Here is a 25,907-nt window from a genome sequence, read left to right on the forward strand (position 1 = left end):
TTTGATATATATATATATATATATATATATATATATATATATATATATATATATATATTCCAAAATAAAGCTGATTTCATTCTTTTTTGTGATGGTTTTAACCATGTGAGTAAGCTAATTCATTCATTTACTGTCTGATAACTCCTTTTAATCAGTATCATGGCTATAATGAGCTGGGGCCAGTCCTGACACTCACTGGGCAGAATACAATGAAACTGTCCCTGAACTGGCAGCCAGGCCATTGCAGGACACACACACACACACACACACACACACACACACACACACACACACACACACACACACACACACACACACACACACACACACACCAAACAGTTTGAAGGCACCTATCCTCTAGATCACATCTTTAACAGGAGAAAATTGAAGCACCTGGTGAAACCTCTTGAAGATCCACCAAGGACATGTAGACTCCATACATAAGGCTCACCAGCCAAAATCTAAAGTGGAGAACCGAGTACTGAGACAGCAGCCCTGTGTGACACTTCTTCCTTTCCTGGGAAAAAGAGTTAAGCTTCAACAACAACGTGTGCACTCTAACAAGCCAAGGAAAGTATTACATAGTATTAAAAAGCTACATAAACTTGCAAGTAACTCCATTTCTTTACCTTTTCTACAACTGACACAGAGACTGCTACTCAGTTTAGACCATTTTTTTTTGTGATGTAGTATAAATTGCCCTGCGACATTTATCAAGGAATGATTGTAACCTCAGCAGTGTTAATGCTCTGTATTTTTTCTACAAGCAGTCTCCTTAGCTTCCTTGCCACCACTTAGTGTCCCTGTCAGATGGCTGTGCTGCCTACACCCAGCTGACTCAGTAGTTGTACTGGAGCAGGAGCCAGGCATCCGTGAACTAAGTGCGAGACTTTTGTATTCATTGCTGTCTGGGAAGCCCTATTTGCCCATCCATTCTCCCAGCAGTGAGAGTTGTGTAGTAGGGAACAGGTTAGCCAGCCAGTCCCTTGGAGTGGTCTTACCCCTGGGCTGCTTGTAGACCTGTCATCTGATTAGGAAGGGTGTGTGTGTGCTCCCACATACACCTTCTTTTCCCTGATTTGGCCAGGGAAGTCCTTGTCTAAGGCAGCATGTAGCAATGCAACTATTACAATCAGTTGATGCACCCAGTCACTGCTATGTGCCACCGGTGCTACAAACCTGGCAGTCTTACTCCCCGAGGATGAGTGTTGCATCTGTTGCTCAAGCTCATTGTCATGGTGTGGTCTGTCAGGTGCTCATGAAACTGATTGAACATAGGTCATTAGGGCTGTAGTCAGGGCTTCATCCCTCCACACCACAGGGCTGTATTAACAGTGGTAATGTATAAATTCATCTATAAGCTGAAACTTCTCTCAGCTATAGTTGACACTCAGCACACACAGTTCAACGTTTAGTCAAGCGATATTGTTCATTTGTTAATTGACAGATCTGTAAAAGAAGACATTGTGCCTACTGTCTAGGAAGAAAAACAATTACTTTACTACTACATAAAGTAGGAACATCAAATGTATAAAAGAATAACTGTACTGTAGTTGTCTTGTTTCCCATATTATAAAATGCTGGAAAAGGGATTTGCTCATCACTTACTTAAAATAATCCTTATTACTAATATACACAGCATTGTTTCAAACCTAACACTGGAACAAATTGTGTTCCATCTGGATGTTAGAGTGAGTCCATCATCAAATAGATCATAGACAATTTGTTGGGTCAGTCTTTTTTTAACCTCTCCAGAGCCTTCAGTACTGTTGACCATTTAGTGCTTCTCATGACAATAAATATGTGTGGCCTTGCAGCAGGTACCATTAAGTACTTCATATACCATCTGGATGAAGCACTCCCAACTGATCAGATAGAGTAGTGCCATCTTGTAATCGTAGTCTGTTATTGAATCCCCCTCACACACGCATGCACACACCTATGTACGAGAGCTGCTCTTTTTTCTATTTTGTGAATTATGCTATCTGTAACTCAGCATAAATCCATTAACATAGAAAATGTAATATTTCATAGTTTCTATGCACAAATCATTTAAAAAATACAGGTGGTTTGATTTAGAGTCCTTAAGTAATCGTGACTGTTGACAGTATAAAAGTGCAGCAAAATAAAAGGGAAAGGGGATAACAAGCAGGTTAGAGAAAAGATGTGATTTTGAAGAAGTGAACCAGTACTAAGCAGGAAAAACTTATAACTTGCACCAGTATATTGTTCGTAATGGTTGGTCTATTATTTTTATAATGTTTACATTGATAGGTAGTAGTAAGTTAAGTACATTTTTCTCATTTTGTTTAAGGTAATGTGTTTTATTTTTTTATTGTAGAAAAGCTTGCAGAGGCCCAGCGCAGGTTCGCTACCCTTCAGAATGAGTTGATGTCATCGCTTGACTCCCAGAGAGAAGGAAATGGAGTTCCACCAGCACTTCGACATCGTAAGAAGGCAGTCTTTACCCTTTCCCATGAAAAACGTGTTCAGTACAGAAATATTAAAGACCTGAAACTGGCCTTCAGTGAATTCTACCTCAGCCTTATTTTGCTGCAGAACTATCAGGTACTTCAAAGTTGATGAATCAATCAGGACCACTATGGAGCACTGGGGCATAGTCCATTTATTACAGTTTATTGAATATCATTATATATGTTAAACAGGAGTTCATGTTCAAGATCATGTCATTGATCTAGAGTAGTATTTAGTGATTGTGGAGATAATATGATTTTATTTTTAGTGTTTTAGTGTTTTTTAGTGTTTTTTTATTTTTAGTGTTTTTTCGGCCATTTGTGTTATTCGACGACTGTTTCTGTCTATTTTATAGTGGTATTACCTGTTTTTCCAGTTTTTATAAGCTTCAATTGTTGGTTGCACTTCTTAGTTTAAGTTTGCTTAAAAGTTAAACTACAGGCTAATACACTCAAGTGTACTAGCTTTTGATAGCATTTAATCGAAAAGCAAAGCATTTATTGTGTTTTCTGTTCTGTCTGTGAAAAAATTTGAAAAAAAAAAATATTCTTGTTCTCCTAACTTTCCTGGCTAGTTTGTTCCAGTGATCAGATTTTGCTGATCCCTGGGCTTTGTCTTGGTTCCTGTACTTCTCCATTTTCTTTGTTTGGTCAGGGGGAAGTTTCTTTACTCACCAGTGGGAGTGGGGAGTACTGAGCTGCCTGTTTGTCCTCAGAGGAGTGGTTTAAGACAGTAACTTGTAGTTCAGTGGCCATTTTGGGTAATTTCCTGCCTTTTCCAGCCCCTGCTATAAAGCACGCTTTGACAGGCTTTTCTGGCTGTAGAGAACTCAGCACAGCTCCTCCTTTATCCAGCAGAGTTCCTAGAGCAGCAAAGGAAAAAGCAACTTTCCAGATTTTAAGTATTTTTCTTGCATTTTTCGACCATTTGTGTTATTCGACGACTGTTTCTGTCTATTTTATAGTGGTATTACCTGTTTTTCCTGTTTTTATAAGCTTTAATTGTTGGTTGCACTTCTTAGTTTAAGTTTGCTTAAAAGTTAAACTACAGGCTAATACACTCAAGTGTACTAGCTTTTGATAGCATTTAATCGAAAAGCAAAGCATTTATTGTGTTTTCTGTTCTGTCTGTGAAAAAAATTGAAAAAACAAAAAAATATTCTTGTTCTCCTAACTTTCCTGGCTAGTTTGTTCCAGTGATCAGATTTTGCTGATCCCTGGGCTTTGTCTTGGTTTCTGTACTTCTCCATTTTCTTTGTTTGGTCAGGGGGAAGTTTCTTTACTCACCAGTGGGAGTGGGGAGTACTGAGCTGCCTGTTTGCCCTCAGAGGAGTGGTTTAAGACAGTAACTTGTAGTTCAGTGGCCATTTTGGGTCATTTCCTGCCTTTTCCAGCCCCCTGCTATAAAGCACGCTTTAGCGGAGTTGCCACTAGAGCAGGCTCGGGCAGCCCCGGTTTAACAAGGTTAAACTTTTTCTGGCTCCATAAAGTCTGTTCTTCATTTTTTCCCTTAGAACTGCTCTACTAGTAAACCTAAACAGTATATCCCTTGACTAAAAAGCGCAGCACTTGTTCCTAAAAGTTTTTTTTTTCTCAAAAAAAAAAAAAAAAAGCTCAGCACTTGTCACTTCTATATTATACAAAGTCCCTCACTTGCGAAACCCCCCCAGGAGTACCCACTTCCTTACTAAGTCCTCTCTTATTCAGTCTCATACCTAACTTCTTAATTTTTCTAGCATGTCGAAGGGCCAGATGCTGGCGTCCTCTCCTGCCCAGTTGGTGAATCTGGGAATAGTGAGGCAATGTTACAATTGCCTCATGTACACAGACAACCCTCTCCTCCTCCCACATAACACAAATACTTGCGAGAGATGCAGCTATTTAGCCAAACTGGAGGCTGAGCCCTCTCAACGCAGGACTGGCAAGACCAGATATGAGGAGAAGGCAACTACACACACCACAAAATCAGCCTCACATAATGCTACCACACCACTGAATCAAACACATAAACACACAAAGACATACTCGGAGGCTCTGAGTAAAAATTTACCTAAACAGCAGAGGCCTCCAAAGCAGACACCCAAACAACTGCTACCTCAAGACACCCCACAAGCAACACATAAACCACAAAATCAGTGTGCAGAGCAGTCACAGTCCTTAAGGCCAAATACAACACCAAACATACTTGTCATAGGTGACTCCATAGTCAGACACACTGACGTCCCACTCACCAGGCTGAACAAGGAGAGGGTCACAGTAAGCTGCCTATCAGGCGCTAGAATCCACCACATAACACAAGCACTCGGGTCACTCCACGGCAAGTACAAATACGACACAGTCATTGTCCATGCTGGTGTGAACGACCTGAGACGTACCTCCCTGGACTACATGAAAAGAGACATAGAGGAGCTCTCTGATTATGTAGCCCAGGGAGGTATGACCCTGACCCTGAGCAGTATCCTTCCTTCACCAAGAATGATGCCACAATATAGAGACAAGATGATCAGCTTTAACAATTGGCTTAATGTCTTGTGTCATTCAAAGGGGATCCAGTGTCTGTCTGCCTGGGATGACATGCTTGACAAGCCATGCTGCTTGGACGGCTTGCACCTCTCACCCCTGGGATTCCGGATATTGGCTAAGGCTCTTGCCACCCCCATAGTGCCTTTTTTAGGCAAGGCTCAAATTCTAAACCTACCACCCTAGAAAACAAAAATGGGAAGAAACTGAGGGTAATGCTGCTCAATGCCAGAAGTCTAAATCTCAAAATGCACGCACTCGAGGCCCTTCTCAGTATGGAGAACATCGATGTCTGTGCTGTAACTGAAACCTGGTTCAAGGCTCCTGAGAGCACCCCGGCACCATTAGGTTTTACCTCATATCATGCCCGCCCCAAAACCCGGACCACACCACAAAAGGAGGGGTGTATCCATATTCATAAAGGATACCCACACCTCCAGGTTGGTGGCAACGCACGGCTTCGAAACCATCCAGGTGCAACTAACCATAGGCAAAACTGCTCTACAAATTGTAGCATGCTACAGGCCACCCTCTCAAACTCAGGAACCCCACACAGCCTTCCTGAAGACACTGGAGGGTATAAATGTATCTCCAAACACCATCATATTGGGTGACTTCAACTACCGGAATATAGACTGGGAACATTACTCAAGCCCTAACTTTCTAGCCCAACGGTTCCTGGAGTTCATAAATTCAAATGCCATGGAACAGCTAGTCACTGTTCCCACGAGAGGAGAAAATATACTAGATCTCATTATCACAAACATGGGGACAAAATGCTCCACACCGGAAGTATATCCCTCATTGGTGAGATCTGATCATAAACTAATCTCACTGGAAATCCACATCCCGCCCCCACCCCAAACAAAAAAGACCACAGTGAAGAACTTCTCCAAAGCAAACTTCACACTACTCAAGACTGGTGTGGTATCTTTCAAGGCCCCTGAGCCAGTGGAAACCACAACCCAAGCTGCGGAAGCCCTTACAAATGCCTTCTATGAACACCTCCAGGACTGCATGGATCAGGCAATCCCAAATAAAACCAAGACTCTTTCCACAAAGGGCAAACGTCCAGTCTGGTGGACCCCAGCCATTAACAAACTTTACAATAAGAGGAGAAAGCTATTACATGATAGAACAAAATCCATAAAAGGGAAGTCACCCCTGATCATTATTAGTAAAAAAATACGAGCACTCATAAAATCAACTAACGCTAATTTTGAGAGAAAAATTGCCATGGATTCAAAGGACAATCATAAGGCCTTTTTCAGCTATGTTAGGAACCTGGGTGGAAACGCCCAGATATGCTCAGAATTAGTCCAAAATGATACAAAAATCACTGAACCCACAGACATTGCCAACATACTGGCAGACAGGTTCAGTGCAAACTTCACCCTCTCCCCTAAAGGAGAGATAACTATCCCAGCGGAGTGTAGCCTCCCAGACATCTCAAATGCGCAGGTGAAAGCTGCCCTCTCTAAAGCTAAAAACACAGCATCAATGGGACTGGATGGTGTCCCCGGCTGTGTGCTCCATGAGCTAAATGAGGAATTAAACCTGCACATAAGGCAGCTGTTTAATCTCAGCCTTACCACAGGATACGTGCCCAAGGAGTGGCGTACGGCAACTGTGTTCCCACTCCACAAAGGCGGTGCCTCTACGGACCCTGGTAATTACCGCCCCATAAGCTTAACAAGTCTAGTCTGCAAAGCTATGGAGAGGATCATAATGGAGCTCATAAACAAAGATATAGGGGACTTGCAGACATTGGACCCGACCCAGTTTGGCTTCGTCAAGGGCAGATCATGCCTTTTGAACTTGGTCGACTTCTTCGAAACAGTCACCAAGGCCATTGATGAGGGAAAGGCAGTCCATACAGCCTACCTTGACCTTGCAAAGGCTTTCGACACAATACCCCACTCGGGTATTGTAGAAAAACTTAACCAGCTTAAATGTAAACCCATATGTCAGAAGATGGGTTGCAAACTGGCTTAAGGACAGAACCCACAGGGTTAGAGTTGCTGGTGCTATGTCAGACTCCAAGCCGGTCACAAGTGGTGTCCCACAGGGCTCGGTCCTTGGCCCCCTATTGTTCGGCATCTACTTCTCAGAAGTACAGGCCAACATGGGAGGACTTTGGCTGACAAAGTTTGCAGACGACTGCAAACTGGGCGCCATAGTGGAAAGTGCATCGGACACGGATATCCTTCAGAAGGGACTCACAGAAACAGATAGCTGGTGTCAGAGCCATGGCCTGAAGTTAAACGCCAAAAAATGTATAGTCATACCCTTCGGGAAAAACAAGGTAACCCCAAGCTACCATATAGGTGGCAATCCACTAAGCACAGAAGAGGTTATCAGGGACCTGGGGACCCAGGTTGACAGTGGCCTTACTTTTGACACTCACGTTGCTAAAGTGGTTAGAAAGACCTTCTACAGTGCCCACCTGATCATGAAGGGATTCACATCCAGATCTAGTGAGGTCATTGTTCCCCTGTACTCTTCACTTATCAGACCAATGATCGAGTACAATGCCCCATTCGGGATGTATCTCACCCGACATCTGCAGCAATTGGAGAGACCCAAAAAGTTCCTCACCAAAAGGATAAAGGGACTCCAAAATCTGTCATATGCTGCCAGATTGAAGAAACTCCAGCTCTATTCAGTCGCATACCGTCTGCTCAGAGGTGACATGTGCCTGACATACAAGGCCATGTCCAACCCGGAATTAATGGACATGCTCCACCTCAAAAATCCAAATCCACCAAAACCACTAGAGCAAGTGACTTAAACCTTAGCACGGATATAAATAGGACGTGCTGGAGGGATAGATTTATCACTCAGAGACTCCCTATGCTGTGGAATAAAATCCCGGTCCATGTGAGGCAGAGCACCTCGCTGGCTCTGTTCAAGAGAAATCTTGACCTGTGGATGGGAGATCGAGGTTTACCCGAATCATCTCTGTGTCACTGCTGGACAGAGGCACAACAAACTAATGGGCACAGTATTTTTTCATATAAGGGGTGGCGTAAGCCACAAAACTTTGGGCTAGGCTTATAAATGCCTTAGGGCTGATAGCCTAGTATAAACCTATGAACCTATTCCTTTTAATGTTAAGTGTATGACTGTTTATTTAAGTGCACTAATGTAAAGGGGGCCCATGTCAATTATGCCCTAGGCTGTAAACATAAAATTTAAAAAAAGAAATGCATAAAACACAAACAAAAGTATTAAGCCACGCACATAATGTGTTGTACAGAAGAAAAATAGACAGGTGTAAGGTAACACAATATAAAAATTACTAACACCAGTCAACTGAAACATTAAGCTAAAGTTTTTGAAAGTCTAACCTACTGCTCTGAAAAGTTGCATTTCAGTGCCTTTCTGTTCCACTATTTGCCCTGCACCCCACTGAGACATTAAAGTGAAGTTTCTGAAGGAGCTCAATTTTTGGTTTTATTTGATTGGATCCGTCTCTAGGTAACCTGCTTTCTCATTGAAGTCTGTGCCTCTGGCCTTTGCCCTTTTTGGTAATTAAAGGCCCTGTCCCCATTTTCATTGTTGGTTGTGTAAGCTGTTTAAGGGTTCTTTCTACCCTTTGTTTTCTATAAATCCATCCTACAAAGCAATTTTTCCCTGTAGAACACTCCATAATCCTGTACCATGTAAAGCAGTATAAGTAGAGTATTACCTTGCATGCTGACAAGCTTAGAGCAGCTAGTTGGATTTTGAGTGGCAATACCTGTGTATTTAGTAGAATTCAATATTATATAAACATAAAAGTTAATAGAATTTTTTTTACTGTTTCGCCTAATATGTCCCAACAAAGCACCTGTAATAACCTTCTAACCCCAGTACACCAGTTAAAGGACTGGACAACATGGATATGCAGTTTTCTAACTTGGGTGGATATGGGCACCTTGCAACAATGTAGTAATTATGTCTTACTTACTAATAACCATTTAATCCTTAAAGAAACATGCACATTATGCAAGAGGTGTACTTGCACAATGACATTGGAGGCTAAACTCCTTCATACAAGTGCACATGAGGTTCTCGAAACCACGCATACAGCAGCACACATAGATTAAACGTATACTGAGGCAGTTTAAAGCATTCGTCCTAAAAAACAAATATCGCAGAGATCATCCATTGTCAAAGTTATGCCTCAGTGAGCCCAAAGTCATTCAGGAAAAAAGAGCACCTGACACTACACATAATCACAGTCAATCGAGCCCCAAACACTAAGCCCCTAAGGCAAGCAAGCACACTTCCCAGGACTCTCGTCATAGGGGACTTCATTGTAAGACATACTGATGCCCCTCTAACCAGGCTGAATAAGGAGAAGATAACAGTTAATTGCTTATGAGGAGCCAGCGTCTACCAAATCACACGCACATTCATTATGTCACAGTTGCCCGTATTATGCCGTCATATGGAGCCAGAATCTACCAAATCATGCACACATTCATTATGTCACAGTTACCTTATTATTCCATCATCTGGAGCCAGGATCTACCAAATCACGGACACACTCATTATGTCACAGTTACCAGTATTATTCTGTCAACTGGAGCCAGGATCTACCAAATTACGCTCACACTCATTACGTCACAATTGCCAGCATTATTTTGTCATTTGGAGCCAGGATCTACCAAGTCACACATGCACTCATTATGTCACTGTTAATAGTATTATTCTATCATCTGGAGCCAGGATCTACCAAATCACACACACACACTCATTACATCACAGGTACCAGCATTATTCCATCATAGTCCATGTAGATGTAAATGACCAAAGTACCACCTCCCCGGACTATAGAAAGAGAGACATTATGGAGCTCTCAGACTGTGTGTCTCAGGCTGGTATAAGCTTAGCATTGAGCAGCATATTACCACCACCAAGGTTGATGCCACAAAATGAACAAAAGATGATTAATTTTAAAAATTGGATGTCTTTCTGGTGTTATTTTTAAGGCTTCCAATATTTATCTGCCTAGGAGGACATGGTTAATAGAACACATTGCTTTGCCATAGATGGTCTGCACTTGTCCCCTCTTGGCTTTCCAATACTGGCTAGCACTATAACCACTTCAATGGTGCCTTTTTAGGCAATGCCATATTGACAGACCTACCAACATATCATAATCAACTGAATTGAACCTGAAGGTGTTAATGTTCAATGCCAGGAGCTTAAATAAATAAAAAAAAAAAAACTACACTCACTCCAAGACCTCCACACATTCAGGAATATAGATATCTGTCCCATTACCAAGACATTGTTTAAAGTAGCAGAGAGTAACCTGGAAGTGCAAGGTTTCATTGCCTTCTAGTCTTTTAGACCAGTAGCTGCACAGACAAGGACAGACGGTGGAGGTGTCAATGGGCATAAATAACAAGCATACCTCTAGGTTGGTCAAACAGGATGATATTCTGGAGTTCTTCCAATTGCAGATCACCACAGACAAAATCCCATACAATATCCTAGCCAGCTATAAGTCACCCTGCATGTCCCAAGAAACTCACAGTGCATACTTGGACCTACTGGAGACACCATCCAAATGAACACCGTACTCATGGCAGACTTTAATTAACCCTATTTAGACTGGGAATCCTACACAGCCTCAAATCTTACAGGCACAGAGATTCCTGGATTTTATAAATACAAAGAACCTTGACCAAATTGTGAAAACACCCACTAGAATCTCCAACATACTGGACTTAGTACTCAGAAGTATAGGAGAATACTGCAACCCCTCCCTCCAGTGGCTCATCCTCCCAGGTAAGGTCTGACCGTAAAGTTGTCTCCATCGAAATTAAAATCAACTCTGTAAGACCAGTAAAACCAGTAATAGGAGCTATTCCAAGGCAAACTACATTTCATTAAGTGATGGTTTGTTAAAATTCAGTGCCCTTCTAAACCCCAAGAGCACAGCAGCTTATGCTGAACTGCTCTCAAAAATTCTATGCAACCATGTCAATGGCTGCATAGAGGTCGTTGTACCTACCAGAAGTAAGCCCATAACTAGTCCCAGAAACACACTGCCCTGGTGGCATCCCAAATTAAACAGGATGTGCAACAAAAGGAAAATAATAATGGCAAAAATTCAGAAAAGGAATTTCCAGAAAGATAAAACCTCTTGTCTCATTGAAGAAGCGGAAACTGTGAACATATGTTTTGAGTGTGTAATGAGTTGGCAGACTTTATTTCTGACAGAGTACTTTGTATGGATTTTTTTATTGGGTGATCAAATAGGTGTACTAAGGAAATAGTTTTTTTCAGCTGCATCTGTATTGCCTAGACATAGTAAGGCCTTGTTAAGTTTAATTTGGTAGCTGGCAAAAAGGAATTACTAGAAAATGGAAATCAAAATCTAAACCAGCTATTCTTGAAATAGTGAATATTGTAGCAGGGATAAAAGAACAGGAGGTGGGATCTTTAGAAAAGGATGGTAGTAAATTACATTGAAAAAAATGGAAACTGTGGGAACAATACATACAGTATAATGTTCTGATGGCAGAAATTGAGCAATTTATGTGAGGGTGGATTGGTGATAGTTATGCAAAATGAACATATGTGATTATATAATGTTTGTAACTGGGAATGTATTAATTTGGTTTGTTTTCATTCAATAAAGAAGTTAAAAAACTCTCTCATCAAACTAAATAGGCAACTAAGAGAGCTAATTAAATCAAATAAAGACAAGTTTGAGGTTAAGATAGCCTCCCAATTGAAAGATAACCATAAGGCCTTCTTCAGCTATGTTGGGAACCTCAACGGTGTCACACAGCAATATGCTGAAGGGTCTATATTAATTCAGCGAATGCTTAAAAAAACGTACACTGATTTATCGGCCTCATGTAAGCGAAAGCTTACAATCCCTAACACTCAGAACAGCGATTTTTTTCCAGGGAAAAAAATCGTTGTTCCACAAAAAATAAAAATAAAAACTTCAAAACATTACATAAAGTGGAGGACTTCGCCCCCCCCCCCCACCTTAAATATACAAACTCCAAGATCGCACTACAGTGATGAAAACAGCAAAGTAACAGAGGCGGCCAAGCAATTTGTTTCCCAGGGAAAGAAAGTGCTTATATGCAATTTCGCTATTTTGCTGTTTCATGCTTTCAAGTTCTATCAAGACGCATTGGAAGGGTTGCGTCTTCGATTATATAATAGGAACCCATGCTGAACTGGTGGTTAATGGTGCCACATTCACAGAGCCAGGTGATATAGCAAACCTGTTTTTTTGACAAATTCCGTTCAGACTTTACCCCCCTCACCCCCCAACCATCCTCCAAGATATACCCTCAAAGATAACCTCTCCAACTGTAACTACTGAGCATGTATTGGCTGTGCTCGAGAAGGCCAAGAACACAGCATCAGTAGGCTCAGATAACTTCCCAGGATGCCTCCTGAGCTTTTTAAAACATGATTTACCAGGATCCCTGGAGTCACTATATTCTTCAGACAGACTTTATGCTATGAGAATGGAGGACTACGACTGTCACACCTCTTCATAAGGGAGGACCTTCAACAGATCTTGGAAACTACAGACCCATTAGTCTGACTGGTTTTATTTGCAAAGCCATGGAAAGAATTACAATGGAAATTATCAACAAGGACGTAAGAGACCATCAGACACTGGATCCAGTTTGGCTTTGTCAAAGTAACATCATGCTTACTGCACCTGTTGGACTTCATTGAAAAGGTCATTAAGACCAATGGATGAGGGGAAGGAAGTGCATACTGCTGTCCTAGATCTGGTTAAAGCATTGGGTGCAATATCTCACTCAGGCATTGTCAGAATTACGGAACCAGACAAAATCCCTTTATAATATGCTGGATAGCTAGCTGGCTCAGGGGATATGACCCAAGAAGTTAGGTTCAGTGAGGCCACCTCCACAAAGAGGCCAGTCACCAGTGGAGTTCTTCAGGGCTCTGTGCTGGGCCAACTCCTTTTTGGCATCTTCGTTTTGGAGGTCAGAGGCCTGTGGCTGACCAAGTTTGCAGATGATTGCATATTGGGAGCAGTCATAGAATCCTACAAGATGAGAACACCCTTCAGGAAGGTCTAACACAGACGGATGCTTGCTGCCAAAGACATAGCATAAAACTCTCAAGAAATGCATTATAGTACATTTTGGGAAGTCAGCCACCTTAAGTAACTATGTCTTCAATAAAATACCCTTAAAGTTGATTCACTAGTCAGGGATTGGGAACTCGGATAGTAACCTAGCCTTCAACCAACATGTGTTCAGAGTAGTAAGACAATACTTCTATGTTGCTCAGCTTATAAGTAAGGCATGCAGTCTAGGTTCAGAGAGATCATTATACCACTGTGCTATGCCCTCATCAGACCCATCATAGAGTGTAATTTCCCCTTTAGTGTGCACCTGATCAGACACATGCAGCAACTAGAACATCTGCAAAGGTTCCTTATAAAAAGAATACAGGGAGTAAACAAAATGTCCTTCATTGATGCCACAAAACCCTATCTCTTTACTCTGTATCATACAAACTACTGAGAGGTGATCTTTGCTTGGTGTGAACCTTTTGCACATCTGCAGAACAAACAGCATCAGAATTACTACACTAAAAGACCTACATTTTACTTGTGACATAAATAGGACATTTTGTAAAGACAGATATGTTTTTCAGAGACTTCCCATTCTCTGTAACAGGATCCCCATCCATGTGAAGCAGAGTTCCTTCCAAACTTAAGTGCGACTTGAATCAATGGATGGGTAATCGGAAATTCATCCCTGGTTTGACACCTATGTCTCTGATGGACAGAGGCAGTCAGTAAATCACTCCCTATATAAATTAAACTTGTGGATTATGTTTGGTTTGCACAGCTAGGCTTGCATTATTATATGTGACCTTATGAGAAAGAAAACAAATCATAAAAGTGTGATCAAAATATTTTAGTGCTGTGGATACACAAACCAAGGAAAATGCAGGTCAACTTAAATTTTGTCTAGTATGGATTCATTTGGTAGACAATAGAAGATAGCATTCAGTCTGAAAAATGGTTGAGAGAATAGATCTCAATTTTTTTTTCTATTGGAAATGTTGGATTTAAAGCACCATGACTCTCTCACTGGGATATATTACTTCTGCAAGTTGAAGTTAAAATGTAGTTGTATAAAACTGAATCTGGCTAGAAATGTACTAGCATTTTAGGACACTGTAAGCCGCGATGGTGCAGCGGTAGCATTGTTGCCTCACAGCAAGAGGTACTCCTGTTCGATTCTCGGCTGGAGCACCTTCTGTGTGGAGTCTGCATGTCCTCCCCGCAGTCGAATGGCGTTCGAAAGACATGCGCAGAATGGGCGTGCCTTCGTTGAAGGTTGGACATCGAGCTGGCACCTCTGCACCTGTAAAAAATCTACTACCAATCATTAGCAGACCAGAGTTCCGCTGTGGCAACCCCTAACTGGGAAATCCGAAAGAAAACAACAACAAACTAGATGATATGCAAATCTTTAGCAGCTTGTCATATGGAGTATCCTTTCAGAACATGAAAATAATGATTACTGGAAATCAGGCAATGCGTAATATGTACAGAATTTATAGTATGCATTGATGGACTTTTAATTTGTTATACAGTTTTTACATAATACCTGTAAATAGTGTTGCAAACATCAAACCACATTTCTCTTTAAAATATGTATTTTTGTTTACACAATCTAGGTTAATCTTTGTTATAGTCCTCATTTGTTTTTGGTGCTGATGCTGAAGATTGCTTGACTTTTGCATGTCATTTGCAGCAGCTGTGCAATTTATTGGGCTGTTCTGGCAGTCATGTGGTTTGAAAAAAACATCATTTACACCACTCTTTAGACTAGCAGTAGGGTGTGGCAGCTGTTACGAAAATAAATAGTAAGCAAACACTTGAGCTGTATCGCATATTTTAACCATCTTCACTGTTTTTTTAATCATCTTTATTAAATTCACATTTTGAGTAAATGACCTGGAACACATACAATATGAAAGAAAAAAAACATTGTATTTTTTCATTTACATGCATTAATATGTATTTTTTTCTTTTTTAACAATTATCATTCACTGCAACATTATTTAAATTGCTCAGGTCCTACCTTCCCTGAAATTTCACCCCTCCTGAACATTTTTCTGCGTGCATTATCACCACAAACTCAATTTAGTTTGTGCTTCTTTTCTAGTGATCCCATTTCCAGTTCTTTTATATCATTTATAACATTCAATACTTTAAAACTGATTTCCATTTTCTTGTAATTTATTTTTTGGCAGCCAATAACATTTAAACATAGTATGGCCTTACCATGCATAGGCAATTCATTTTCTATATCTCAGCTGAAAAGAGCAATTTCCTTAGTTACAACAAATCACTCTCCAACATATTTGACAGAGGACCACGTAGGGAATTTTTTAAAAAATCTGCCAGTTTGCTACATTCCTGAATACCCTCTCTTTCCCATCATACTTTTCAGCATTTGCTGTTTACCCAAGAAAACATTCTCAACAGTCAATGTGGGGTATAAATTACCTATGGAAATACTTCCACAAGAAAATCTTAAACCTTCTAGATTGTGCTGCATAGTTGGGAGCCGTACAGATATGCTATTGTTCCTCTATATAGTTCATATCCATTCTCACTTCCTAGATTTTTCTAAAATCTTCTGATTGATTCTAATACTTGCCCATACATGTATTTTATATGTCTTACTAATTCTTCATTTTAACAGTTGCCTCTCTTTCATCTTAAAACTCAACCAGAGCTGGTATTTCATTTAGCACTCCTTTAAACCGTTCTCACTACCTATACTCTGTTATCTATCACTGGTAAAGAAAGCAGTCCAAACTTCTGTGTGGCCTCATTCCTCTTACCTTTCCTTCCGTAGTTATTTCCTCACAATACCTTGGCTCCTTTGCTGAGTTTATGTAATGAATTTCACCTTCCTCCTGCCTATTTTCTATGCCCCTACTTGCGGTCATCTATATAGGTTAAGTCTCATTCCTCCATCTACTTCTTTATTAAGTAGTCTTTTTGGTTGTTATTCGCTTTAAGGGTCTGCATCCAAAGTGCTACTATCTCATTTCATGAACCAGACCCCCCCCCCAACTTCAACAAAATTTCTTTCCACTTTGATTTGTAGTCTTCTAATTGCATTATTTATAGTATATATGAGCCTTAATTGTGTAGCTCTAAAGTATCATTTTACATGTGGTAATACTACTACCAAACGACTTGTCCATCTTTCCCTCCCAAATAAATTCCTTCAATTCTTTATTAGTTGTGGTCCTCGGTTTTTCTTATGGTTGATAAAAAAAATATGCCTTACCTGTTAAAAATAATAAAGGGACTCAAAAGATTTCACTTGCTTGTACCCAACTATCTGTATCTGTAGTCAAGAGCTTCCAACTTCTCAATGTTTATATTATCTATTGTTTAATCTCTTCCATATATCCTTAACTGTCATAATAGGATCTTTTTAATCCATACATCTAAGTAATTTACAGACTTTGTTTTATTTCATTTATATCCTGAAATATTTTAAGTTGTCTCAGGATGTTCCACAATACTGAAATGTCCCTTTCTTGATTTGTCAAGTGAAAATTGTCATCATCTGTAAATAAGACTGATTTATTTTAATTACTATACCAATTAGATTACACAGAGGTGGTGGTGCTGTGGTAGTGTTGTCACCTCACAGTAAGACGCTGTCCGGTTCGATTCTCAGCTAGAGCATCTTCTGCGTGGAGGCATGCGTAAATGGGCGTACCTTCGTTGAAGGTTGTGCATCAGGCCTGGCAAGCCGGTATGTAAAAATCAACTGCCAATCATTAGCGGACCGGAGTTCTGCTGTGGCGACCCCTAACCGGGAAAAGCCGAAAGACACAAACTATACCAATTAGATTCTTGTATTTAAGACACACCAACACTAAGCCAAAAGCTTAAACCAATAAAAAATAAAAGAGGAAGACTTCTTCAGAGCCAAGTACTGCTGAAAGGCTTTATTCACAACAGATAATCCAAAAATGTTAAGCGCTTTCGTCCCCTGAATAACAGGACTTCATCAGAACACAGTATAGACAAACTGCTCTCCTTTTATACTGACAACACACAAAATTGAAGGCGGTTCCATACTAAACAATTAGTTGATCTGTCCTAATTAAATATTGAACCAATCAATCAAAAGGACTGTTCTAATTGTAGTGAACCAAACTGCTGCATACTAGATTGGTCATATATATAAACATCTTTTTTTAAAAAAAAAACACACATATACAATACAAAAATCATCCTGTTATTCTAAAAAAAACATTAAAATCATAACATTTAGTTTCATTGCTTAAAACTCTTCCCAAGTGCACAATACAAATTACAAAAAATATAAAAAATACAAAAAATGTATATATAATGAGCAACACCAACTACCATGGTGTATCAAATGTGCGCATATAAACATTTTATATATATATATATATATATATATATATATATATATATATAAATCAAGTGGTAGATTCTTGTATTTGGCGAACATTATTTTCTTTGCCAATGGCTCTCTATGTATAAATTAAATAACAAAGGATAAAGAGGACTTCCCTACCTGGTTCCTCTGTTTAAACACAGCTTGTCAGACATCATCTCTCGTTAATTCTTGCCTCGGCCCTTCTTTTTATTTTTGTAATTAACTCAATTATTCTGTCTGAGAATATTAATGCTAACATGACCCTTCTCATAAAATCCAAGGTGACTATCAAATGCCTTCTCTGCATCAAGACCCACCAACAAAAATGGTGGTTCCCCACCCTCTGCTTTGCTGTGGATTAACATTGTTCTATTAATGTTGTCAAATTTTTGCCTCCCCTACACAAAGCTACGTTATTTCATATCTATAAGTTTTGGCAACACATTAACTAATCTCTTAGCTAGTGTAGACATGAACATTTTGCAGTCAGAATTGAAATTGCTCTTTGTAAAGCTGTGTCTGAAGGGTCTTTATCCTCTTTGAGTAGTACAGCCACCAACGTTTTCTTCCAGTCTGCTGATGCTGTTCCTCCTTTTAAAATATTGTTGAACAAAACCTTCCAGATCTTTATCACTGTCTTTCCTCCGAACTTCCAAAGTTCCACAGGCATACTTTCTGCTCTTGGAGACTTTCCGGTTTAATTATACGTCACCATTTTTATTTCATCTCATGCTATTTTAGTCATTAATTCTTGAGCGTCTTCTTCCTCTGATCTTGGCATAGTTGAGTCTTATGTAAATATTTCCATTTGTGCCTTTTCTTGGTTTCCATATTCCCCTGCTGTATACAGATTTTCATTGAATTTCCAAAATCTCTATAATAACTCTGTAGGGTTTCTGGTTATTTTTCTTATCACTGGCTCCCTGGATTTGGCAAGACTCATTTCTGTTTTCTGTTCCCTAAATAATTGTGTGAATAGTCTTTTGTGCTCTTTCTAAGCTCATGCATGTTATTTAATTAATGACTTATTTTCCTTTAACACTCTGCAATTGTTCCTCCTCTAGTTTTATAAGCATCACCTTCATCTGCAATATGTTAACCTTTGATAACCCCGTAAATAATTCCTCTTACTTCTTTCCCATATCTTTTTCTGTCATTTCTACCATATTTTTAAATTCGACTTGTGTTTTACCATTCTTCCTACCTATCCTTTCTGAAGAACTTTGCATATTTCTTAATAACTCCTGAATTATTTCCAGTATCAATTCCTTAAATTCATCTCTTTTTAACAAATAAATAGGAATTATGCCAGTGTCTCATTACTTGATTACCCAGCATCTTTATCTTAGTTTTATTGATGCGTGATCTGAAATTTGTTATTTGAAGCTTTCAAGTACATACCCATGCTACTGTGGTTCATAGGTAGGTACTAGGCTATCTGCCCTAAGGCATTTATAAGCCTTGCTAGAATGTGTTGGCTTTCACCGCCCCCTTAGATTAGTTCCCAGTGCCTCTGTCCAGCAGAGCCACTGAAGTGATCCCCGGGGTAAACTTTCTGTTTCCCTTCCACTTGTCAAGGTTTCTTTTGAAGAGTATAAAAAACAAAAACGGTCGTAGGTAAAAGCAAGGTGCAAAAAGGAGCCCAAACAAAATGAAAGAAAATGCACCGAGCTAGCACACTGAGAACGTTTATTAATAGACAAAACAGAAAACAGAAAATGGTGAGCGCTTTCACAACATAAAGTTGCTTCATCAGACAACAGTAAAAGGCTTATACTCTATTTAAATAGTCAAATATCCATTACTCAATTAACTAGTTAGGGTTAACAAGCTGTACACAATCAAATTCAAGAGAAGCTTACCACAGTGAATCCTACAATAAAGATGCACTATGCATATAATGTTACACACAAAGTTACTAAGCATATATAACCACACTATATACAGTGTAAAAAAACATGTACATACATATATAAGATAAAGCAACAACAGTAAAACATATAAAAAACTACTAAAAACATCTAAAATATCTTCTAAAAGATCTAAAAATCAGTGCATGAGTGGTCGAGCCTTCAAAAAGGGAACCAAAGTAGTGGCAGCATTCAACCCAGGAAACTTCTCAGCGTTGAGCTTCAGTATCCATTTTTGCTCATGCCCCTCTGTAATATTTTCTATGTCTCCACCCATAGGGTTCGTATAAATATGTTGCAAAACCAAAAATTTAAAAGAACGTGAACGATCATTAGACATAACGTGACAGGCCAGAGCACTGGATTGTTTACAAAAACAAAAATAAACAACATCAGTGGTTCTACAATCTGAATATTGATTAGAATGTAACGAAAAATGCCTGGTAGGATGCACATAATTATTTTTGTCATAAACAAACTGACAAGCACTACAGTTCCTACATGGAAAAGTTCCACGGCGAACAGAGTGAGTTAACTTTTTGCGTGTTTCCCCATGGCAAAGGTGTTGTTTAAGTGACTTGCTATTCTTAAAACTGAAATGTGGAATCAGTCCAACCTTGTCTACAAGGCCAGGAACTTCTTGTACCAGTATTTCTTAACAACATCCACATATTGATTAATGTTGCTAGAAAACTGGAGAACCACTCTAAAGTCATTCTCAGCTGTGGCACTGTGTGTTGCATCCGCAATCGCTCTGTTGTGATTATAATAAGGTTTGCACCTAGTATCTCTAAGCTTCCAGGCATCAGATATTGCATTATCAATGTCTGCACTAGAATATCCTCTAGCCAGAAACTCAATTTTCAAGTTATTCAATGCAGCTACTGCATCATTGTCATTACTATGTAGCCTGAGTGTCCTAAAAACTTGCCCTCTTAACACATTCCTAGGAATGTGTCTAGGGTGCATACTAGATTTTTGCAGCAATGTGTTCTTTCTAGTTGGTTTATGGTATATAGTACTGCGGAGATGATTCAAATCAGATTTACTGATTTTGACATCAAGAAAACTTATGTCAGTGGCTGAACTCTGGTGTGTAAACCTTAAAAAAATCAGTTGTTGAATGCAAATAATCCAAAAATTGGTCTAGATCAGAGCTGGAGCCCTTCCATAACATAAAAGCGTCATCTACAAACCTAACATACCACATTATTTGTCCAAAGACCAAAAATTTTTGGTTTTGCAACATATTTATACGAACCCTAGGGGTGGTGACATAGAAAATATTACAGAGGGGCATGAGCAAAAATGGATACTGAAGCTTAACGCTGAGAAGTTTCCTGGGTTGAATGCTGCCACTACTTTGGTTCCCTTTTTGAAGGCTCGACCACTCATGCACTGATTTTTAGATCTTTTAGAAGATATTTTAGATGTTTTTAGTAGTTTTTTATATGTTTTACTGTCGTTGTTTTATCTTATATATGTATGTACATGGTTTTTTACACTGTATATAGTGTGGTTATATATGCTTAGTAACTTTGTGTGTAACATTATACGCATAGTGCATCTTTATTGTAGGATTCACTGTGGTAAGCTTCTCTTGAATTTGATTGTGTACAGCTTGTTAACCCTAATTAGTTAATTGAGTAATGGATATTTGACTATTTAAATAGAGTGTAAGCCTTTTACTGTTGTCTGATTAAGAAACTTTATGTTGTGAAAGCGCTCACCATTTTCTGTTTTGTCTGTTAATAAACAATGTTAAGTTGTCAATCTCGCCTTCATTCTTGCTGGATGGGTTCGGAGCCGATCCTCGGCTCCGACTCGGCACTTGCTAAGCTCGAGAGTCACTTTTACCAGCTTGAGGAAGCCCCATATCCCATGATGCAAGGCGGTAATTACCCAGATCTCGTTTGCCGCTTCGCTAATGAAGTCATCCTTTTTACCAGCTCCTGGTAAGTGATTTTTTCTTGCTATTTGTAAGGTTTTAGGTGTCTCAAAACTCTAATTTTTAGTCTTTATATCCCTTCCGTGTACTTTATTCACTTAGCTCCATACCCATTTCCCCTTAGTTCACTTAGTCATAGTTTCAGTGTTTCGGGCCTTAGGCCTTTCCCACCCTCACAGTTCCTGTCAGGATTTCTCTCAGGTGTGTGTGTGTGTGTGTGTGTGTTGTATCACTGTTATAATAATAACTAATTTATTAGTTATTAATAATATTTTTAGTTGTTAGTGTCTTTGTTTGGTCTGATTGGTGTGTGTGTGTTTTAGGACTGAGACATGTCCAAAGATACTAGGGTCTCAGGTTTCAAGAAGTGTGACTCGTGCTGTCAGAAGATGTCTCTGACAGACGGTCACACTTCTTGTATTTATTGCCTGGGACCCCTACACCTGCAGGACTCCTGTGCTATATGTCATTCTTTCAGCCAGAGAGTCCTGCAGGAACGTAGGAATAAGTTGATCCTCAGGGGTCTTCTTAAACCAGAGAGCTCCCTGGCTAAGGTCGGCTCCGGGAAGCCCTCCAAGCCTCCCAAGACCCAGGCTTCGGTGTCCAAGTCTGTGGTCTTGGTTCCGACTCCGCCGGAGTCGACATCGTCTCCATCCGGAGCTGATCTTTCCTTGTTAGAAGCTTCAGTACCCTGGCTTCGGCACCTGTGCCGACACCCTAGCGTCGAAGCATGTCTCGGCTCCGGCTGGTGCCGAGATATCTTTACCTCCTCTCGGAGCTGACAAGTTGTCGGCTCTGCCTGGAGCCGAACGTTCTTCGGCTCCGATGGCTCCGTCCAAGAAGAGGTCTAGATCTCCTTCTTTGGAGTCTATACACTCGGCTCCAGCCTCTCCCTTGCTTTTGGAGCGGAGCCATCGGAGCCGATTATCGAGGTCTTCCAGGCTCTCAGACCACGACTTAGAGAGAGTGGTGAGTAGGCTATTAAAATCACAGGCACTAGCCCAGATGCTCCATAGCCCATCTCATCAGACGTCAGCTATTCTACACCCCCCTGATATTCCTCCTTCGACTCTCCTACAGAGTTCGGAGCCGGAGATTATTGGTACTGTGACTGTTGCTGCTTCAGAGCCGATACCACACCTTTCGGCTCCGTTGTCCTCGACTCCTATCTCCTCCTTGAGACCTTCCTTGGAGGGATCCGGGCGTCGGGCTTCCCTGGTCGGTTCTGAAGGGGGCGAGTGGCATCGGACCCTTGTCCGACCCCGTTCTCCCTCTCGGAGCTTCGCCCTTGGTGAGCTCGGCCCCGACATCTGCTTCGGAGCCTTCCCTTTTGGTGAGACCAGGGATCCCTGTTTCTTCGGAGCAGGATCTCTCGGCCTTCCCTGGAAGGGGAGCCTTCGAGGTGATGAGGAGTGTGCTAGCCCCAGAGCTTAGCCAGCAGTCGGTTCCTTTAGCTCCTCCCTCTATGGTGCCTGTAGATGCCTCTTCCCGCTCTCTTGCTCCCGGACCCAGAGATCCATCGCCCCAGTTTTCCCCATTGGGAAGGACTTCCTCTTCCGAGGTTTCTCCTGATCCTTCAGGTGAACCCCCGCGTAAGAGGACCTGCAAGAGGAAGCATTTAGACTCCCCTGAGTCTACAACATCAGATACTGATTTAGATGAGTCGGAGGGGTCCCCAAGATCTCCCCCTGAGGATGTCTCCTTTTCAGACATCCTTGAACTCTTGAAACAGAGGGGGAACTGGCCCTCCATTAATCCCTCCGAGGATGAATCGGTATACCTGGAGGCTTTTGGATCTCGACCCTCCACCTCCTGGGTGTCTCCGCCTTTCGACCCCCTCATGGAAGTCATAGCTCGAAAGGCGTGGGCATCTCCTGATTCAGTGGAACCAGTCCCCAGGAGACCTTCAAAGTTTATTACGGCCCCTGCTGAAAAGCAGTTTCTTACTAAGGGTGTCCCAGTTGATGCCATGGTGGTGGCGGCCGCCACCAAAAAGGAACTTGCAGATCCTATCGTGCCAGTCCATCCTCCTAACAAGGAATCTAGGTCCATGGACAGGTATGGCAAGCGGATGTTTTCCTCAGTGACCTTTGCTATGCGTTCGTTGAATTATTTATGTCACTTCACCAGACTTCAGAGAGACATCCTCAAAGAATTGGGTGAAGTAGTACAGGATCCGTCAGCGGCAGGGGCTCAAGAAAAGATTGCCTCTCAGCTGGGAATCCTTAATTCCATAACCAACTCCTCCATGCGGCTCATTTCTTATGCAGCCGATGGGGCGAGTAGAGCAGCAGGCACAGGAGTGGCTCTCAGACGTCAGTCCTGGATGCGGCTCTGTAATTTTGCAGACCGTTTTAAGGCGTCCTTCACAAACTCTCCCTTTGATGGGACAACATTGTTTGGCCCTCAAGTGAAGGACACTTTGACCAGGTGCGAGCAAGACGGTAAGACTCTTTCTGCCGTAGGAGTCCATTTCTCCACCCCTTCTAGACCTTATCCCAAAGGTCAGAAGGGAGGAAAAATGTGGTTCCGAACATCTCAGGGAGTCACGCTTGATGCACGTGGTCAATTTACCCCCAGAGGCAGAGGGGGTAATAACAATAGACGCCGCCCTAGGGGCAGAGGAGGTCCGCAGAACCAGGGCAGCAGAGAGCCTCTCTCTGACAAGCCCTTCCAGCATCCCTGAGGTGTTGCCCGACTGTCCACCCTTGGAGGCAGTCGGGGGGGAGATTGTCGCTGTACCCAGAAGACTGGTTTTCCCTCTCTCAAGACAAATGGGTACAGTCGATCATATCCAAGGGTTACAAGATTCCTTTCGAGGAAAGCCCCTTCCCTCAAAAAGGTTCCCCTTCCAGACGTTCCACCCGGTCTAAGGGAAATTGCAAAACTAGAGGTTTCAAAGCTTCTAAAAAAAGGGCCATCCAGCCAGTACCAACAGATCATTTAGGGTCCGGAATCTACTCAAGGTTCTTTTTGGTCGCCAAAAAGATGGGAGACTGGAGACCAATATTAGACCTCAGCAGGCTCAACAAGTCTGTCAAAAAGACAAGATTTCGGATGGACACACTTCAATCGATTTTGCCCTTTCTGGGCAAAGACAACTGGATGTGCTCCATAGACCTTCAGGATGCATACTATCATATAAAAATCCACAGACGCTCCAGAAGTGTTCTTCACTTTCGGCTGGGGACCAGTCATTTTCAATTCAGAGCCCTGCCCTTTGGTCTCACTACAGCCCCCAGAGTGTTCACCAAATGCATGGCAGTGGTCACGGCTCACCTGAGACATCAAGGATTCCAGGTGTTTCCATATCTCGACGACTGGCTCCTCTCAGCCACCACCAGGCATCAACTTCTCCAAGCCAGAGATTACACTCTATGTGTCTGCGGTCACTTAGGAATCTCAGTCAACTTCGAAAAGTCTTCCTTATCGCCCTGCCAATCTATTACCTTTATAGGTGCAAATCTAGACACTACTCTGATGTCAGCAAACCTAACAAGTCAGAGAATCCTAGATATCCAAAACCACGTTCGGATCATCCTATCCAGCAAAAGGGTACAAGCCAGGTTGGTCCTGAAAGTGTTGGGCCTCATGGCAGCTGCCATCACACTTCTTCCTCTGGCCCGTTTTTACTTGCGTCTCCTACAATGGATGTTGTTCACTCAGTGGTCCTTCCAGCAGCTTCCCATGCGTCACAAGATCCTGGTGACACAAACCTGCAAGAACCATCTATCCTGGTGGACTTCCTCTCCTCTAGTCCATCAGGGCAGACCTTTTGTTCCCCCGGCCCCGGTAGCCACAGTCACTTCGGATGCCTCCCTGATCGGGTGGGGGGGGCATTATCAGGGCAGGATGGTTCATGGCACGTGGCAACCGTTCGAGTACCACCTGCACATAACTGTCCTAGAGATGAGAGCAGTGCTTTTAACATTGCAAGCCCTCAACGACTTTCTTCCTTTAGGGACTATTGCAGTTCACACGGACAATATGTCCGTTGTGTGGTACATCAACAAGCAGGGCGGAACCAAGTCCTATCCCTTGTGTCGAGAAGCTCTCAGACTTTGGCAATGGGAGATCTCCTCTCATCGGTTTCTGGTAGCAACGCATATCCCCGGGAAAACCAACATAGTAGCGGACAGATTGAGCAGAGCTATACTCATGCCTCACGAGTGGTCTCTCAACCAATCCATAGTGGAGGAGATTTTTCAGAAGTGGGGCCGCCCATGCTGCAATCTTTCTGCTACACCTCAAAACAGCAAATGCCCAGACTTCTTCTCTCTCTTCCCACTTCCGGGCCATCCCCCCAGAGACGCTCTTACCCAAGATTGGCCCCGGGGAATCCTTTATGCTTTTCCTCCCTTTCCTTTGATACCACAAGTACTCCAGAAAGCTACCGTCTTGAGAGCCAAAATGATTCTCATTGCCCCTTACTGGCCTCGACAAATTTGGTTCCCATTCCTTCATCGCCATCTTTTGGTGCAGCCTTGGCATCTGCACCCAGTTCCAGATCTTCTGATCCACCAGTCGGGTCAACTGCACCGGTCCGTTCCTTCCCTCAACCTCACAGCTTGGTTGCTCCACTTCCTTCCTT

The 25,907-nt window shown here is 41.6% G+C and overlaps 1 protein-coding gene across 1 annotated transcript in view; it reads left to right on the forward strand.

The window, feature by feature from the left end:
- Window positions 1-25,907, forward strand: part of XPR1 (xenotropic and polytropic retrovirus receptor 1) — a 2,667,923-nt gene that overhangs the window by 1,345,836 nt on the left and 1,296,180 nt on the right. The window contains 1 exon segment of the mRNA XM_044085740.1: window positions 2,342-2,568. Coding sequence (XP_043941675.1) covers window positions 2,342-2,568 — 227 coding nt within the window.

Source organism: Protopterus annectens, chromosome 10.part0 (assembly GCF_019279795.1).
Source record: "Protopterus annectens isolate FY-2018-M chromosome 10.part0, PAN1.0, whole genome shotgun sequence".
In the NCBI taxonomy this organism is placed as follows: domain Eukaryota; kingdom Metazoa; phylum Chordata; order Ceratodontiformes; family Protopteridae; genus Protopterus; species Protopterus annectens.